General features: G+C 49.1%; 1 protein-coding gene and 1 long non-coding RNA gene across 2 annotated transcripts; one reads left to right on the forward strand and one right to left on the reverse strand.

Moving 5' to 3' along the window:
- Positions 1 to 1,901: 1,901 nt before the first annotated feature.
- Ccnb2 (cyclin B2) lies at positions 1,902 to 16,728 on the reverse strand. The gene is made up of 9 exons (XM_006979280.4): positions 16,571 to 16,728; positions 14,407 to 14,535; positions 14,170 to 14,283; positions 6,088 to 6,258; positions 5,825 to 5,983; positions 4,473 to 4,709; positions 4,152 to 4,292; positions 3,369 to 3,479; positions 1,902 to 2,248 (listed from the first exon to the last, which is right to left on the reverse strand). Exons 1-9 carry the CDS (start codon positions 16,592 to 16,594, stop codon positions 2,138 to 2,140), a joined length of 1,197 nt encoding a protein of 398 aa, XP_006979342.1. The 5' UTR covers positions 16,595 to 16,728; the 3' UTR covers positions 1,902 to 2,137.
- An 86-nt stretch (positions 16,729 to 16,814) lies between these two features.
- On the forward strand, positions 16,815 to 18,744 carry LOC143274272 (uncharacterized). Its single transcript, XR_013052809.1, has 2 exons — positions 16,815 to 17,407; positions 18,435 to 18,744. It is a non-coding gene; the product is annotated as an uncharacterized LOC143274272 (long non-coding RNA).
- The last annotated feature ends 176 nt before the right edge of the window (positions 18,745 to 18,920 follow it).

Raw genomic sequence — 18,920 nt, forward strand, 5'->3', positions numbered from 1 at the left:
CCTGGCTCTGGTTTCCCAGTTAAGAAGTGTGTAGCATCTACTTCCTATTGCTCCTGATACTGTTTTCCGCCTCAGATACCACCCCCTTGGTCTGCCCCTGGCTTAGTCCCCATGGCCAAGGGCATCTCCTGAGGTCAGAGGCTACTGTTATCCAAGTGTATCAGTGACCTTGGAGGCATTCTATCTTTGGGACTATGACAACTTTGCCTCCCAAACAGATCCCCCGGACCCCAGGGATGACTAGACCTCTCCCAGTTGAGGATCCACCCTCTCTGTGACTGCTTCCTGTGACATGTGGTACTTGCACAACCGGAAGCCTTGGCCTTCTGGCTGTATAGTGAAAGAGAAGGTGGATATGAATAGCCAGTTCCTGTTGAGAAACAGGAAAAAAGAAAACCAAGTAGCCTTGTCTGAATGCAGGCCCAGCGAGTGTCTGCAACCTTGCCGGTCAGCCTGCAAGGACCCATGAACTGTATGTGACCTGTTTCGGTTGGGTGACACTAGATTCAGGGCCACAGAACAAGGGGGAAGCTCCCCAAAGGCCTCCAGCCTGCTCATTTGGGGACCAGAGAGGAACATGATTGATGGGCACAAGAGGCAAACACGAGCAAGGGCCAACCCTGCTTGCCAGCTGTGACTGGGAGTTGGAATTGCTTTCTGGAATTTCTGCCAATGACTAACACTAGGATAATTTTTTTTTTCCCCCTGGAGCTGAGGACCGAACCCAGGGCCCTGCGCTTGCTAGGCAAGTGCTCTACCACTGAGCTAAATCCCCAACCCCATACTAGGATAACTTCTGGTGGTGGGTAGGTCTCAGAATGAGGCAGAACCTGAATTCTGAACTTCTTAGAACGAATGCGTAAGGAATCTGAGCTCCAGGCTCTCCCTAGCAGATGACTGGCTTGTCTTTCCGAGTCTGGCTGTCTCCAGCTGTGAACTGTGCTGAGTTCCTAATCGCTGGAGATGCTTTAACCTCGGGTTTTGAGATCACATGACACTATGGCAGAGCGGCGGTCATCACGTTACATGTGGTCAGTGAGCTTGGTACGGGCAGCTTCTGCTGTCTCATGGAGCTGGAGTGGTTGACAAGGAGGTGGCTTAGGGCAAACCAAGTGTTTTAAGGACTGGCAGCATCAACAAATGGAGATGTCGGGGACCTGAGTCCCTACGGCCAGGGACAAGACAGCAATACGGACCTGAGGGAGACTAAGGGAGGAAATGGGAGACGGCAGGGGACTGAGCAGTGGGCAGCTGTGGAGATCCCACTACTTGGTTCCAGCCTCTCCCTAGGACAGACTAGACGGTACTAGCTGCTCCCTGTTGACAGGCTGGATATGCACATCCAGGTAAACTAGAGAATGAAAGTAGAGATATCCCTGACCAAGACTTCCCATACTCCAAGACTGCTCTGAAGTCACCACTCAGATGCCTTCTCAAACACAAGGCAGAATTAGTTCATCAGACATTCAAACTCATTTCTGTCAGGAGGCGTGGTCCCAATATCTCTTGGGACAGATGGTAATTTGCAAGAATTGACTGACCTATATTTAGTCTTGTTAGCAGAGCCTAAAGAAAAAATAAATAAGGTACCAAGTGTTTTGGGGCTGTCTCCCTCCATTTACAGGCGCACCAGCAGCAGATTGTGGATACAGGTATCCAAGCAGTTGCTCACCCAAGTCTAGCCAGGGACTGTCTGGTTAGGTAAGAGCAGATGCTCCTATTGGATTGATCTGGGTGCTCACTGTCACCCACCCATGACCTTACGAAGTTTAAAGACCCTAAAAAGGCAGCTTGTCAATCTCCATTCCCAATGTGTGGACCAACAGCTACGACTCATCAGGGATAAAGCTCTATCTGCTGCTTAGACCCATTCAATACAGACTACACAGATATACACGGGATACCTTAAGAAAATCAATAGCTTTATTTTTCCTCAATACAAAGCACAGTTACGGTAAACCATTCTACATTTCTTCAGTATAGACTACACAGATATACACAGGGTACCTTAAGAAAATCAATAGCTTTATTTTTTCCTCAATACACAATTAGAAAATTAGTCTGAGAAGAGGTTTTGTGACGTAAACTAGAGGAGTATGTACAAAATCAGAGATGTACACGATGGAAGCCCGGCTGCCTAAAGCCTGCCCATCAGAGGGGAGGCAAGGTCTTTGATGGTTTTGGAGTTCAGCTGAGGGATCGTGCTGATCTTCAGGAGTCTGCTGCTGGCATACTTGTTCTTGATGGCCTGCAGAAGTCAGTTGTGGTTAAGAACGTTTCAGGACCGCCCAGCATACCTAGTCTAACCCACAAGTGTGAAGGGCCATGGCTGCCGTCTCCAGACAGCCTGAAGATGCGCGGTCCCCAGGCCTCTCCCTCAGAACACTGCACCAAGCTGTCTGCTCCAACCCTGCTGCTGGTCACATAGACAGTAGGGGCAATAGTTTCAAGATCTGAGAACAGGCCCTCTGAGGTGCTATCTGAGAGGTGAGGGCTCCGTCATTGGTAAGTGCCACTGGGACTGACAGCAGAAACCGGAAAAGGGCTGGAGGGATGGTTCCACAGTTAAGAGCACCAGAGGCTCTTCAGGAGGACCCGGGTTCAATTCCCAGTGCCCACACCATCTATAACTCCACTCCTAGGGGATTAGACACACTCTTCTGGCCTCTACAGGCACCTGGCATGTATGTGATATGCAGACAAAACACCCAGACATGTTTTTTAAAAATGGAACTGAAGGCTGGGCAGTGGTGGCGCACGCCTTTAATCCCAGCACGAGGGAGGAGGAGGCAGGTGGATCTCTGAGTTCGAGGCCAGCCTGGTCTACAGAGCAACCCTGTCTTGAAAAAACAAGGGAATAAAGGTGTGTGGTGACTAGAGCTTCGCAAATGCCAGCTACCGTCACACCAGAACTACGTGTCAGCATGATCATGCGGTAAGGACACATTCTTCGTCACTGGCCCCTTAGGGGTCTTCTGTGTCCCACAGGCACAGCCCACCCCACCCCACCCCCGTGTTTCACCCTCACAGGCCCCTCTCCCTTCTCCGGGTTTGTTCGCTAGGAGCCTTTTCAAAAGGCCTGGATGGAGGCCTGAGTAACCGCAGCTGAATGAGGCCACCAGAGGGGCCTCTCTTCCCGGACCTGGCAAACAGCCCGCCTTTCCTGCCCGCTGCGTGCCTCCTGAGGATGCTGACACAAGGGTGGGCAAACAGGGGCTGGCTGACCAGGCATCAAGCTTGGCTAGCCAAGGTTGACCAGTCAGCATATTCCACTCCTTAGAGACTGTAAGACCAGGCTTGCCGGCACCACACTTGCACGCATGGCCCAGGATGGAATGCTTTCCCAAGGTCGGGACGGCAGCACTTACAATGAACTTGGTGAGGTTTTCATTGACTTTCACCACGTTCTTGGCCATGTGCTGCATGACTTCCAGTACTTCACTCTCCATGTATCCTGTGTAATACTGCTGCTTTAAATTCTGAAACACGAGCAGAAGCCAGGGAGGGTCAGCCACTGCCTGCTTCCCTTCAGGAGAGCACACGCCACGGCTCCTGTGCAAGAGCTGTAAGGAGCCAGGCTGGGGATGTTCAGGCCTGTATCCCAGTGACTGTTCAGGGCTGACAGGGCAACTTAGTGAAACCCTGTATCCAAGTGAAAACAGCTGGAGATACAGCTGTGACAGCATGTATGAGGACTTGGGGTCAATCCCCAAATTCGACTAAAATAAACTTAAAGTTAAAAGAAAAAAAAGCAGTGGGGAAATTCTTACCTTGTCAAACCCAGTCCAGCCTAACCGCTTCCCCAGCACCAGGCCATGCAGCGTGGCTCTGTCCCCGAGGACAGTAAGAGGCTCTCAGCTCTGACAGACCAAGTGCTCGGGTATGTTTGAAAGCAGTCGCACAGGTCTGGAGGGCACTCCAAGGAACAAGCATACTGCCACCCCTTGCTGGGGAAAGGCAGAGTGAGACACACACATACACACAGAGTAGCGGCCCTCTTCCCAGGGCAGCGTCTGCCTCACAGCCTGGTCGGCAGTGCTGTTCTAAGCGTGAAGGCCCAGCCATGGCACCATGAAAATTGAGACTCGAGAAGGAGCGGCGTCAGTGAAGCACATGCCTTGCAAACACAGGGCTCCCTCCCGTCAACTCACCCATTTCCCCTGGCCCAGCACCTTCTGGGACAGGCAGGAAGCGGCAGCTGCGACCTGAGAAGGGTGATAATGCACCATGTCATAGTCGATGAGTGTCAGCTCCATCAGATACTTGGCTAAGGTGTGCTGTTCGACATCCACCTAGGAAAGAGCAGCACACGAGAGGCTTCCACTCAGCCCACGGACTCCCACCATTCGAGAACACCTTGAGGGAAGCACCAGAAGCGCTCTCTCTCTCTCTCTCTCGAGAAGCTTCCTCTTAGATGTCTTAGGGTGAGACTGAGCACAAGCCAACTTCCCCACAGAGACAGCGGCACTCACCTCCCCGGCTTTTGAGGCTCGTCTTAAGAAATGGAGTGGCAAAGGCCGGCCCAACTCGAATTTCAGCTCTTTCAAAATCAGCGTCTCCATCTCTCGGATTTGGGAACTGGTGTAAGCGTTGTCTGTGATATAAACAAAGTCTTCGATATTTGGGGAAAACATCTCCTCGTATTTGGAAGCCAAGAGCAGAGCTGTGATCCCAACCAGCTGCAGCTTCTTCCGGCAGACTGGCTGAGCCTAATGGAAAACAAACACATCCGGAGTCACCATCGACCAGACTGGATTGGGCTCATGCAGGACCCGGGAGACCTGAATGGCGACAGAAGAGCCGTCCCTGAGCACACCGTCACTGGGCACACCGTCACTGGGCACACCGTCACTGGGCACATGGTCCCTGAGCACACGGTCCCTGAGCACACCGTCACTGAGCACACCGTCACTGAGCACACGGTCACTGAGCACACGGTCACTGAGCAGTAACTATTTTGGGCATAGTGATAAGACTAACACACTATCTCATTGGGTCCTCCCAGATGACCTGACAGCAGAGATTTAGGGAATGGTCCTGAATGTCTGCACAGCCTTGACCTGTACCTGGTGTGGTCTGTACAGAGATAAACCACAGCAAAAAAGTGAGAACTCAATGGCGGGCTGAAATACTCCCTACTCCAAGTACACCCATTAACCACCTTGAAAAACCTCTTGTTAAAACAAACTGCAACACACACACACACACACACACACACACACAATCTCTCCCCAGTGCTTCCGAGTTGGGGAAAAGCTCAGTGGACTACAGCGTGGGGCTGCTGAGGTGGCCAGCAGTAAAGGCTGGCAGCTGTCCAACCTGGACCTGAGCTCGCACTCCAGAATCCACAAGGTGGACGGAGAGCACCTACTCTCTCAGAGCTGGCCTCTCACCTCCACAGGGGCTGCACTAAGTAAGTTTCTTAAAACAAGAGGTGAGGAGGGGCCGGGCGGTGGTGGCGCACGTCTTTAATCCCAGCACTCGGGAGGCAGAGGCAGGCAGATCTCTGTGAGTTCGAGGCCAGCCTGGTCTACAGAGTGAGTTCCAGGACAACCAGGGCTACACAGAGAAACCTCTCACTCAGCTCATTCTGAGATGAGGAATTGTTGACCCTGAAGAGTGTCAGACATTGAAAATGGTGTGGGCGGGGCATGACACCTTTGGCCTACTTTCCTATTTTAGTAACTGAAATTCTCTGGCATTTCAGCTAGGCTGCCAGTCTTTGCCTTCCGAGGAGGCCCAGCTCAGCTCTCCATTTCAGAAGCATCAACGCCATGTTCACAGGGCTACCCTACCAGCACCACACCCCTGCAGCTGCACTCACCTGTAGGAACCGGTCCATGATGGCAATGCACATGTACAGGGTTTCCTGCAGAAGCCTAAACTTGGAATGGACTTGGACCAGCCAGTCCACCAGGATGGCACGCATGCGTCCATTTATATCTCTTCCATCTAAGAAGTGTGGGCTGATGGACTGCAAAACCTGTTGGTGCAATTCAAAAGTTTAACAAGTTGATGTCATTTCCTCCCCGGCCCCCTGCTGAAGTCCACATTGCCAAATGCAACCACACATAAAGGCCGGCCCACCTCGAGCTGCCTGAGGTACTGGTAGATGTCCTTCACGTAGTCACTGCAGAGCTGAGGGTTTTCCCAGTCCTCGTTATCTATATCCTCGATCTTGCAGAGCAAAGCATCAGAGAAAGCTTGGCATAGGTTCTCTTCCTTCATGGAGACATCCTCAGGGACGGGAGAAGGCTCCTACACCAATAAGCGGAAGCCTTGAGTTACTGCCCTGCTGGAGAGCCTATGCCTGGCATCCTACACTCTGTACAGAGGTGGCATCTGTGTATTTAGCTAGCTTTGTTCACGCATTAGCTCTCACACAGAAGGTGCTCAATATGAATGTGAGTGACCACTGAGGTCAGAGAACACTGGACCTGATGGCCCCTGGCAGCAACCTCGCCTGTGATCCTGTTTTCGTTCCTCCTCTACTTCTAAATTTAGACCCTGGAGAGCAGAAGGCAGAAGGGCTCATTCCAGTCTGAATTAGCAGGAGAGGACACAGGCTTAGCGGGGATGCGGTCCGTATCTTATGTACTTACGCCGACAGGGTGCTGATTTGTAAACTCATACAAATTACAAAGTCATGCGGCGCAAACAAATAATTTTCTTTTTCTTTTTCTTTTTCTCTTCTCTTCTCATCTCTTCTTCTTCTCCTCCTCCTCCTCCTCCTCCTCCTCCTCCTCCTCCTCCTCCTCCTCCTCCTTCTCTCTCTCTCTCTCTCTCTCTCTCTCTCTCTCTCTCTCTCTCTCTCTCTCTCTCTCTCTCTCTCTCTCTTTGGATTTTCAAGACACGGTTTCTCTGTGTAGTCCTGGCTGGCCTCGAACTCACAGAGATCCACCTGCCTCTGTCTCCCTTGTGCTGGGATTAAAGGCATGTGTCACCATTATCCAGCTCAAACAATATTTCATATTGAAGTATAAACCATTATTTGAAAAAGAATAGGTGGCCCTTTTCAAAGTGCCTAACAGGACTTATGTCTAGATCATAAAAAATACATATTAAGAGAATAAAATACAAAACCAGAGCACAGCTCATGCACTCCAGCAGGCTTAAAAGCTGGATGTGCTGACTCAGGCCTGCAGTTTCAGCACTAGGGAGGCTGAGGCAGGAGGATAGCCATGAACTGGAACACAGCCTGAGCTATAGAGTTCTAGGTTAACCATGTTAGAGTGAGAAAATGATTCAAAAATAACAAAAAATTAAAACCACAAAGGTAATTTGAACTAAGCTGAAGATTAATAATTTCTAGTCTTAGCGTAGGAAACAAGGAGTGGAGGGTAAGGAAGAAGCAGTTCAGAACATGCCCTGCCTCTTAAGGGCTATACGAAGGCCCAGACCAACAAAGGCTGAGCAGGTACGCCTGCCATTTATTCAGAGAACTAGAGTGAATGAGATGCAATGTCCTGGGGGAGAGTGAGCCCTTCCAAGGACTCCATCACTGTGAAGACATTTCACTAAGCGATGCAGGCCCACTGTGCCATCCTCTACAGTGGCTGCTGCAGAGTTTAAATAAATAACCTGGGGGGAGGTACTCAGGCCAGCCTCGGCTACATGGTGGGAGCCTACCTCAAAACTGCAGTGGCAGTAGTTAATAGCAGTGTAGACGACAACATCAACAAAGATGGCGGCGGCGGCGGGTACCGCATCACCTCACCTGTGACCTGAAAACCAGACCTCCCTCCCTCAGTGCTGGGTGGAATGGTTATCAGAGGCCTCGGAGTACAGAGTGGGGGAGGGGGCTGGGAGCAGTGGTCAGTGGGGTCTAAGTCACGGCAGTCAGAGGTACGCTACTGCAGAGCAGGGCAACCGTAGAGAGCGACCGTGCTGTTAGCCAAGGCTATACCATATTGAAAAGCTTTTCTCTTTGTGTTTTGTTTTTCGAGACAGGGTTTCTCTGAGTCGCCCTGGCTGTCCTGGAACTCAATTTGTAGACCAGGCTATCCTCGAACTCACAGAGATCCGCCTGCCTCTGCCTCCCGAGTGCTGGGATTAAAGCTGTGCTGGTACCACCACCCCTTGCTGAAGCTTCCCACTTTAGTTGAACACGGACAATTCCTGAAACTAAAGTACCCTGGCTCCCAGAGCTGGAGCAACTTGTTTTTCTAGTTTCCTGCTTCTCCCCACAGCCCCAGCATTCACCTTAGCTCTGTAGCTGCCCTTAGCAATGGGCAACTGCAGACAAAAGGGAAGAACTCTGGTCCCCTTTCCGCCCTACAACTGCCCATCTTGTAAGCTGAACGGGTTCTGAGTCTGACAGCAGAGACCCCGCTCTAGGCCTGTGCTGTTACTCTTCCTTCCTTCAGGGCACCCTCACAGCATGCTGCACATTTCTCCAGCGCTAAGGGGAAGGACTCTGAACGTCTCAACAGTAAGAATGGTCTAGGAGATAAATGTTTAACCTTCATTTGTCTGTTGTGTGTGTGTGTATTTCAAAAGGTCACATGTTACTCAAGAATAAGTGTCATTTTTATGCATCAGTTAAAAAATTTAAAAAAAATCATAAACATGAAAATTAAACATTAGTTAGGGTCAGCAACTCAACATCTGCCCTTAAAAATGAATTATTAAAAGTATTGTTTTTTTAAATGACAGAAGTAGCATGCAAATTAAGGCCTTCAAACCAGACTAACAAACAAGCCTATTGGTTGTCAGGGACAATGGAAAGTCCAGCCCGAAGCTGAGGACTTGCCAGCTGACTTCACTCAGGAGCCTGGTCTTTGGGAGGGTGGAGGGCTTGCTGGCGGCTGTCAGCAGGGGTGAGCACAGGGAGCCCTCGGGTCCTGAGAGTGCTTCCCATGCTGCCTTGTTCCCTGTTTCTTTTTTCTGTCACAGGGTCTTGCTGTGAAGCCCCAGGCCGTCCTGGCCCCCGTATAATCCTACTGCCCCAGTGCCGGGACTACAGGCCACGGCACCATGCTCAGCAACAGAGGACTACAGGCCACAGCACCATGCTCAGCAACAGAGGACTACAGGCCACAGCACCATGCTCAGCAACAGAGGACTACAGGCCACAGCACCATGCTCAGCAACAGAGGACTACAGGCCACAGCACGGGAGAGGCTCCACCAAGAGCTGCTGACTCTGAACAGCAAGCACACTGGATACTCAGCAAGGCGGCAGCGGGGGGGGGGGGGGGGGGGGGGGGACCTTTGCCGAGACTGTCTTTAGAACTGTCTTTAGCACGCAGCACTTGACACCAGGAGGCAGCAACCCGGAGGCTTAGCTCCATGGACCCTTGACCACCCGTTCCCGTTACATAGATGTTCCTTGTGAACGGTACTCCTTTCTTTTAAAAGACTGAGAGACCATGCTTCTCTTCCTTTCCCTTGCAAGTTATCTTGGGTTCTTTCTCCTTTCTGAGACACGTCTCATGTAGCCCAGGCTGACCTTAAACTGATCTTCCAGCCCTCCCCTCTCAGTGCTGGCCTCTATGGCACCATGCACTGTTTCTGTGATGCTGTGAATGAAGCGGCTTCCCAACCAGATTCTTAGCTTCCTGCTCTGCCTGGGACCTATGGAACTTGCTTACCCAATGCAGCAAATACCCTCCTTCCTTAAACTATTCAGTGTTTACCAAGGCCTTACTGCTCAGAAAAAAACCCTGCCCCCTCCCTCCAAAACGCTGTGTGAGAACTGCTGGGAATGCCGGAATTAAGTCTCAGCCATCTTAGAAGCAGCTGCCTCCTCCACAGCCAGAAGCTCCCCCCTCCAGGTTTGCACAGCAAGGATTCTGGGAACATCTGTTTTCATGGACACAGGGATCAACAGCTTTCTAGGGAAGTTACTAGAAGCCCTATGCTCCCCTGAGGTGCACGCAACTCCAGGGACCGTCTGTAAAGTGGCAGCAAATAGGGCAGGTCACAGCCAGTGCCAGGCAGGAAGACGGTCCTTTCGCTACTGTGATGCTGAAATCCGTGTGTCTAAGTGGAAGTAACTAGTTGCTCCTTAATCCCTGGTAACTTCTAAAGTCACAACATCCAGCACATCCTCCAGCCATACAGTAGTATTTTAAAGACTGTTTTTAAGTTATGTGTGTGTGTGTGTGTGTGTGTGTGTGTGTGTTGGGGAGGGTCTGCACAAGAGTGCAGGTGCCCACTGAGGCCAGAAGAGGGCACTGTTTGAATCCCCTGAAGCAGAAGTTATGCGAGCCACCCAACACAAGTGCTGGGAACCAAGTCCTCCAGTCCTCTGTAAGAGTAACATGTGCTCTTAACCATGAAGTCATCTCTCTAGTCCCTAGAGGTGATTCTACATGGACTGAGCTCTTGGCCCACGTTTTATCTGAAACAGGTGGCCTCAACTGTTAGGAAACAGAGAAAAAGCAGTCAGCCATGGGATAACGGAAGCCAGAAAGAGGGGAGCATTGAAGGTCACAGGAAGAAACAACTTTTTCTTTCTTTTCAATGTGGAGGACTGAATCTTATGTACTTACGCCAACAGGGTGCTGATTTGTAAACTCACACAAATTAAAAAGTCATGCAGCGCAAACAAATCTTTTTCTTTTTCTCTTTTTTCTTTTTCTTTCTTTCAGAAAATTTGTGTGTGTGTGTGTGTGTGTGTGTGTGTGTGTGTGTGCGCTAAGCACAGCTCCCACATCTGAACTACTACCATCCTGACTGATAGACAGATAGATGCCTTTCTTCTTTGCTTCAGTTTTATGGGAAAGTCTGATTATATATTTAAAGATAAAGCCAAATATCCTGGGCTGGCCTTGAACTCAGTAAGTAGCAAAGGAGGGCCTTGAACTTTGATCCTCCTACTAGGATTACAGATGACCACCCCCATGACTAGTTCATGCAGTGTTGGGCATTGAACCTAGGGCTTCATGTATGCTAGGCAAACACTCTCCCAACTGAGCTACATCCCCTGCCCCTGAAGCCTGAAATTCTTAAAGTCAATATTCAAAAATAAAACCACCATTAATATTTTACATAAATGCATGCTTTTAAGAGCAAATTTGAGCTGGGTGGTGGTGGCGCACACCTTTAATCCCAGCACTTGGGAGGCAGAGGCAGGCAGATCTCTGAGTTCAAAGCCAAGTGTACAGAGTGAGTTCAAGGAAGGCCAGGGCTACACAGAGAAACCCTGTCTTGAAACACCCCACCTCTACCTAAAAGCAAATCTGATTTTATACAGTACATGGTGTTATCATCTGGTTTTGTCACTTAATGTGCCAAATATTTTGACATCTTTAAATGCTGTACTAATTCATATTTATGGCTACATAGTATCTCATTAAATTCATTGAATGAATGGATCTTCCAGTTAAGATCATTTCTGTCACATTGATATTCACTGGCCAGGCGCGGTAGTGACACCTGCCTATATTTCCAGCACTTGGGAGGCAGATACTCCGAGTTTGAGGTCCATCTGAGCTACAGTAAAAGACCCTGAAGGAGGGGTGAGGGGGAAGAAGGAGAGAGACAGCTCCTGTGAGATGGTTCAGTGGGTAAAGACACTTGCTGCCGCCCTAACCCTGCGAATCACAGGGAGGAAATAGAAAAGCAACTCAGGAAAGTTGTCCTCTGACCTCCAGATGCACGCGCGCGCACACACACACGCACACGCACACACACACACACACACACACACACACACACACACACACACACGGCAACGTTTTTAAAAAGTGAGGTGGGGGACCTAGAGGTGTGGCTCAGTTGGTAGACATTTGCCTAGCATGCATGAGGTCCTAGGTTTGATCCTCGGCACCACAAAATGGGCATGGCAGTACTCATCCCAGGACTTGCCAAGGTAGAGGCAAGAGGATCAGAAGCTCAGGGTTACCCTAGGATACACAGAGTTTGAAGCCAGCCCAGGCTACACAACATCTTGCATCAAAACAGACAGACAGACATACACACACACACAGAAGAGAGATAAAATCCAGACTCTAAGGCCTACGAATCCAACTGCAGCTTTCTTCCCACCCTTACCTCCTGCTTCCTCAGATAAGCCTCTGACTTAGTGCAGACCTGCATAGTCCTTGACCAAAGGGTTACGTATGATCATATATCAGCCTATTGCATCTTTGCGCCATGACGTCATTGCTGCCCTTAATCACTAAAAAGGCACTGTCTTAGTTACTTCGCTGTTGCTGTGATAAGACACTGCGACCAAGGCAACTTATAAAAAAAAAAAAACAACAAAAAAACACACTTAATTTGTATCTCCCAGTTGCAGAGGGTTAGAGTCCATGACCATCATGTCATAGTCTATAACCATCAAGGAGCATGGCGACAGGCAGGCAAGCATGGTGCCGGAGTAGTTTACATCTTGGTCCACAAACACAAGGCAGAGAGAGCTAAATGGGAATGGTGTGAACTTCTGCAACCTTAAAGCCCACCCCCAGTGACGCACCTCCTTCCACAAGGTCACACCTCCCAATCCCCCCCAAACAGTTCCACCAGCTGGGAACCAAGTATTCAAATATCTGAGCCTATGGGGGCCGTTCTCATTCAAACCCCACAGGCTCCTTTGCCTGTCAAGTTTTTTCAGAATTACCACTGAAGCTGGGGAGAAGGCTCAGTTGGTAAAGTGCTTGTCCGAGTTTGACCCCCAGAATCCAAATCAGTATAAAAGCTAACAGTGGTGGCATGTGCTAGAGACATATAATCCGCCGCCCCCCAGACAGGGTTTCTCTGTGTAGCTTTGGATCCTATCCTGGAACTTCCTCTGTAGACCAGGCTGGCCTCAAACTCACAGAGATCCGCCTGCCTCTGCCTCCCTCCCGAGTGCTGGGATTAAAGGCGTGCGCCACCACCGCTCAGCTTGAGAGACACAAATCTTAGGGGCTCACTGCCCAGTCAGTATAGCCTACTGGGTGAGCTCCTAGCTAGACAGAAACCCTGTAAGGGGGGCGGGGAGGGAGTCAGGCCTAACATGATGATGATGATGATGATGATGATGATGCACGCCTTTAATCCCAGTACTCAAGAGACAGAGGCAGGCAGATCTATGAACTCCAATCCATCTGGGGCTACATAGTGAGACTCTCAAAAAAAAAAAGGGTCCATGCTGCCACCTGAGGAATAGCATCTAAGACCTGAGCGCGCGCGCGCGCGTGTGCGCGCGCACACACACACACACACACACACACACACACACACACACACACACACACACACACACACACACACCCTCTGAGGACCAAGTAGCTCTGGGCCACTGAATGCCTTAGAACCTGCACCCTCCTTGAGGTGTCTTCCACAGACGGAGGCATTCCTCAGCCGTCTGACACTGCACTTCCTGACGTCACTAGTGACACTCCCTAAGATGGCTAACTTTGTTTCAGGGAACACATGTCCCTCCTAGATACGCCTCCTGAGGCAAGACATCTCGACAACCTTAACACAACTGGATGTGTACAGTAAGTACTCAATCTAGGTGTTCCTCCACTATGTCCCAAGTTTCACTTTGAAGTTTCAATCATACACCACCACCACCACCACCACCACACACACACACACACACACACACACACACACACACACACACACACACACACACGAGAGAGAGAGAGAGAGAGAGAGAGAGAGAGAGAGAGAGAGAGAGAGAGAATATATGAAAGTGAAGTGTTTATTGCTGTTTCCTGGCACTCAGACAATGTCTACCTCATAGTAATTATATATGAGAGCATGCATACACTTGAACTTACGGGAAATGGGTAAGCCGCCAGGTCCCTTAGCATTCAAAGTCCAGCTAAGCTACTCAGTTATAGAGACCACCATTAATCAATGTAGAATTATGGGATTATTTTTATGTGAGTTTCAGACTTCAGAGTGGTGGGCTTCCGGTTGTAAGGAAGGTCATTTCTATTGTGTATTATTTTAATAAAACCCACCAGGTTGGGGACTGGAGAAATGACTCAGCAGTGAGGAGCACTGGCTGCTCTTCCAGAGGTCCCAGGCTCAATTCCCAGCAATCACATGGCAGCTCACAACCATCTGTAACTGCAGTCACAGGGGACCCTGTGTCTTCTTTTTGCCTCTCAGAGCACCAGACTCGAAAGTGGTACACAGACCTACATGCAGACGAAACACCCACACTAGGAACACTAAAATGAAAGACTATAGAAGCATGCAGGTTAAGTGCAGGAGCTCCTACCTTCGGAGCCAGTGTCTCCATCTGTACCGGTTTCACGGAAGCTGTCGGTTTCGGCTGTTTGCTGACATTGGTCACTTTGGCAGGCTGAACTGGTACTTTGGTGTTCTGAGGTTTCTATAAGACAAAAGAACAGTGAGCAGGGCAAGAAAACCAGCCATCCCCCGTACAGCGTGACTCTCCGCGCCAGGGCAGCCCCCGTACAGTGGCTCTCCGCATGTATCACCTCTCCCTCGTTACCTTCGCCACTTGGGTTGCTCTGGTTCTAACTTTATTTCCAATTTCTTCTAAAACTGCCCGCCGGATAGTCACATGGCTCTTAGCTTTAGGATTAACTCCTGTGTCAATAGTCTTCAAATCACTGGACACCTTAAAACAAAACAAAAACAAAAAACCACAACCGACAACAAATAAGCAAATAAACAAACAAAAAAGGTTAAACACAGAGAAAATAAAAAACACCTACCTACCTAATGTCAGCTACTCCAATTCAGACCTGCTCTGGGAAATCTATTCGTAGAGGGGACCTTGGGGCTGGAGATGGCTTTCAGCAGTTAAGAGCATTGGCTGCTCCTGCAGCAGACAACCCCAGCACCCACATGGCCGCTTACAAGTGCCTGTAACTCCAGTTCCAGGGGATCTGACGCCCTCTTCTGGCTCCTGAGAGTACTGCACACACATGGTACACTATTCATGCATATAAAAGCTTCATTTTTTAAGGAAAAGGATACATTTTAGGAAATCTAAAAAAGGCTATTTGAAATATCACTCTAAAATTAAGCAAATCACCTACCTACCTTACCTATAAAACAAAGATATCCCTACTGATCTCATGAATTGCAGTCTTTAAGAGATGTCAGATTCACACTTCAAAGATTATTTCTCATAAACACCTGTGTCTCTTGGTAAGTGATCTTTGTAGGTTAAGTCATTTGGTTAGAAATCCCCCTGCACAGAGTATATCCATAATGATAAAGAGCTTAGATACCAAAAGTTAATAATAGGTCAGGTGGTTTAAAACTCCATGCCTCAGACCTGGAGTAGCTTTCATTACAATGTCAATCAAACAGGAAATGGCACCAGCAGAGATGGACCTTCAGAGACACAGCTTTTTATAGCAGACTCTCTCAAATTAAGGATATTCAGAATGAAAACAGGATGTGTAAGATAATTTTACCTCTTGAGTTTTGGGAGAGTTAGAATTGAATGAAAAAGAAAAATAAGTGTCAGTTGACCATAATTGGCTTTTCCAGAACACAGTTAAAAAACAAGACTTGCTAGTCATACCCCCAAGCTGAGTCTATTGTAGAAGTAATAAATACTTCATGAGGGAAAACGCTTAACTCTCTGAGAGTTAGGGGTCCCTAATTCTAAAATACCCCCCAACGGGGGAGGGGGCTGTTTAGGCTGACCTTTCAGGATAAGCCAGGCAAAACTGTAGCCCATCCCAACTGAAATAGTTTAAGCATTAAGTAACTTAAAAGGACCAATTAGACAAAAATTGTGTGTGCGTGCATGTTTGGTTTTCCTAGACAAAGTTCTCTCTGGCTGTCCTGGAACTCACTTCTGTAGACTTAGCTGGCCTTGAACTCACAGAGATTCGCCTGCCTCTGCCTCCCTAGTGCTGGGCTTAAAGGCGTGAGCCACCACCACCCAGCCAAAAATTTTACTTGTTCGTGGGAGTTAGATCTACAAGACTCGAACCCTGACTGTGTATGTTCATCATTGTTTAGGATTTCGATTCCCCAAGCCACGATGTTGAATCTTTCTTGCCAGCACCCGCTGCTAATTTCAAAATGTGTTTGAAAGTTCAACGTCTTAGGAGTTAAAGCCTGGTGATGAAGAGTACTTTTAAATTCACGTGGAAGAGGCACTGGCAGCTTTTAACTAGCCAGGACAATGGCAGCCAGCTGGGTCAGGGCCCTCTAGTTTTCAACAAAGAGAAAACAGACCCAGGTACAATTTAAGCCCAAAACCTAGTAAGACTTTCATTCTCAGAAAACGAATTTGGACTTTCCCCCCACCATCTGCAATACTGGGATCCAAGTTTTGTACTTTTCCTATTACACCTGGGTGGGTTTTTTTGTTTTCATTTTGTTATTTTTGTTTTTTTTTTTAAGAGGACAAACCCACACTTTCATGAACGTGGCCTGGAAGGCAGTGTGCAGACGCCAATGAGAAGTTCATATAAAGCAAACTGTGAAAAATGTGAAAAGCAGAGAAACGGTACCGGACGGCTTCCCGGTTCCTCCCGGTCCTCATCCCCAGCGCAGCGCAGCCCTGAGCAGTGAGTGACAGGGATGGGGACCCCAGGCCCTTGCTTTTGGACAGCTCTGCCAGGGCCTCACCGGCAGCCTCCCGGGCCACCGGGCCGGGCAGGGAAGCACAGCCCGGGCGCACTCACCGTCGGGCGTCGGAGCAGCGCCATGAGGGCCGCGCTGGGCAGTGCGAACTCAGCGCAGCCACCGGGGTCCGCGGCGCCGTTGGGCGTCTCCGGGTCTCGCTGCTCCCCACTTCGGCCCGGTCGGCGATTCAAATACCGCGCTGCTCGCGCCCCATTGGGCAGCCTCACGCACGGCGCGCGCTCCCCATTGGCTGGACCCGAAGGCCTTTCTGCACACTGATTGGCTGGCTGCTACTTGCTTGTCATAGCAACCGGCGAGGCCGCCGGGCTTTGTTGTTTCCTTGCCTACAGTTTTATTTTTAAATCCTAGTCCCTGAGATAAACAAAACAAATTTTCCTCCCACTGGAAAAGCTAATCTGAATATTGGCCGAAGGAGGAAAAAAAAGGCTCACCTACGGACAGATGTCTTTAGACGTTTGTTCCGGGTGGGCATTAGTGGGCTCCAAGGAATATCCTGGAAATGCTACTTCTGACCTTGCTTCCTCTTCCGGAAACCTCTACTTGGTAGTTAGGTTTGGGTTGGTCTGGAGAATAGAGTCATCGGCTCCAGGTCGTTCAGTGCTACAAGATGATTGAGAATCGAATGTGTGCTACATCGTGGTCTTCCTAAAAAAACAACGGATCCCTAGCAGAGGTACAAATCAAACTAAAAGTGTTTGTCCCAGCACGCTGATACCAGATGGACTCAGAAGTATTTGTCAAATGACAGTGTAACGTGTACAAGGTTTGAACAAGACAGAGTGTATCCCAAGTTGTGAAGAGAGAGAGAAGAGGCCGGAGAACAGAATGTTACCCTGGAGAAAAGAAGGTGGTCAAGATGGAAAAAGAAGGCTGAGGTGGGGAGTCGTTGCTTAGTGGTATGATGCATGTGTAAAGCCCTGAAGATGTGTTCCCAGCATACAGGAGAGAAAATCAAAACAACACAGAAAATGGTCCAGTGCCCAAAGGCAGCAGAACAAAGTGAGGTCAGGCTCCCCATGACTCTGTTGTTTTAGTTCACGTCTCTTCGGCTTGGGAAATACACTGTGGTTGGAGAGCCTTAAATAAGGCTGATCAGGATCATCCTCCCCCTTTACTCAAATCCCTAGGTTGTAGCCTATCTTGACATTTCCAATCTGAGCCTAAAGGCAGAAAGAACCAGTGTCCCTCCCACCTGGAAAACAGGCTGATGGAATTGTTCCTCACTCTAAATTATACGAGGATATGGCAAAATCAAAGGAGCAGAAAGAGCTATTTATGTTCCATTAATTTTTTTCACTCAAATACCTGCTTCAGGAAACGTTTTGTGGCTGCTGACTCTGGCCATCATACTTGACATCACGCATGTCACAAATAGGTTTGGAGAAGAAGTTTTGGTTTGGAGAAGAAAATGTCCTCAGCAGTTTGTACTATGGTGCATGCATATAATTCCAGCTACTTGGGAGGCTAAGGCAGGAGGATCCCTTAAGCTCATGGTTTCAGCACCAGCTTAGCAACACAGTGAGACCCTCATCTCTGAATGAAAGGAGTCCTTTTAACAAAACATTGGGCTGTGCTTTAAATAACTGCGATGAGCTTTACAGCAGGGTCTCACTCATCATAGGCTGATTTAGAACTTTCTATGTAGCTGAGGGTGACCTTGAATTTCTAATCCTCCTGCCTCTGCCTCCTGAGTGGGAGGGATTACAGGCATGCACCACCACGCCTAGTTTACATGGCACTAACATGTCAGAATCCAGGGCTTCCTGAGTGCTAAGGACTCTACCATCTGAGCTACATGGCCAGCCTCTACTGTGTTAAAGTGGCCACATTGTGTTGGTCTGGGGTCTTCTATCTGCTCCCCACCACCATCTTAGCTAGCCTTGATGTTCTCTTGACCAACAGGATGACAGAATGGATATCCAGGCTTGTGTCTGAGGAGGCCTGGCAGGTTCAGGGTTCCTGACCCACTGTGTAAAGAAGTCCAGTTATCCCTTGCTGGAGAGATTGACAGTGAACACGCAGTGAGTCATCAACTGTCCTCAACACCCCTGTGGAAGCACCAGCTGTCTAAGCTGGGCCGGACCGGACAATCCATCCCAGTAGCACTCCCAAGCTGAATGCAGCCACAGGAAACCACAATGAAAGATGAGCTAGACTCCATTAGCCCTACCCAAACTGAGCATCTGCGAGCAAATAAAAGTGCCTGAAACCACACTCTGAGGTTGTTTGTCACAAAGACCTATCAGATATACTTATCTAGGGGGTTTCTGTGACCTACAATAAGCCTTTTGTTGCTGGCCATCTGTATGTTCTTGTCTTCTCATAGAGCCACGATTTTGCAAACATACATAGTGGTTGGGACACGGGCTCGCTTTAAAATCTGAATTC

This window comes from Peromyscus maniculatus, chromosome 7 (genome assembly GCF_049852395.1).
Source record: "Peromyscus maniculatus bairdii isolate BWxNUB_F1_BW_parent chromosome 7, HU_Pman_BW_mat_3.1, whole genome shotgun sequence".
Lineage (NCBI taxonomy): Eukaryota > Metazoa > Chordata > Mammalia > Rodentia > Cricetidae > Peromyscus > Peromyscus maniculatus.

Bases quoted from the DNA above. Each gene is read 5' to 3' on its own strand.
- Ccnb2 (XM_006979280.4), bottom strand. From the start codon at position 16,594: ATGGCGCTGCTCCGACGCCCGACG. The intron at 3,480-4,151 runs GTGAGTTGACGG...CTCGTGTTTCAG, and splicing joins TGCTGGGCCAGGGGAAATGG to AATTTAAAGCAGCAGTATTA. The intron at 2,249-3,368 runs GTAAGTGCTGCC...TGACTTCTGCAG, and splicing joins AAAACCTCACCAAGTTCATT to GCCATCAAGAACAAGTATGC.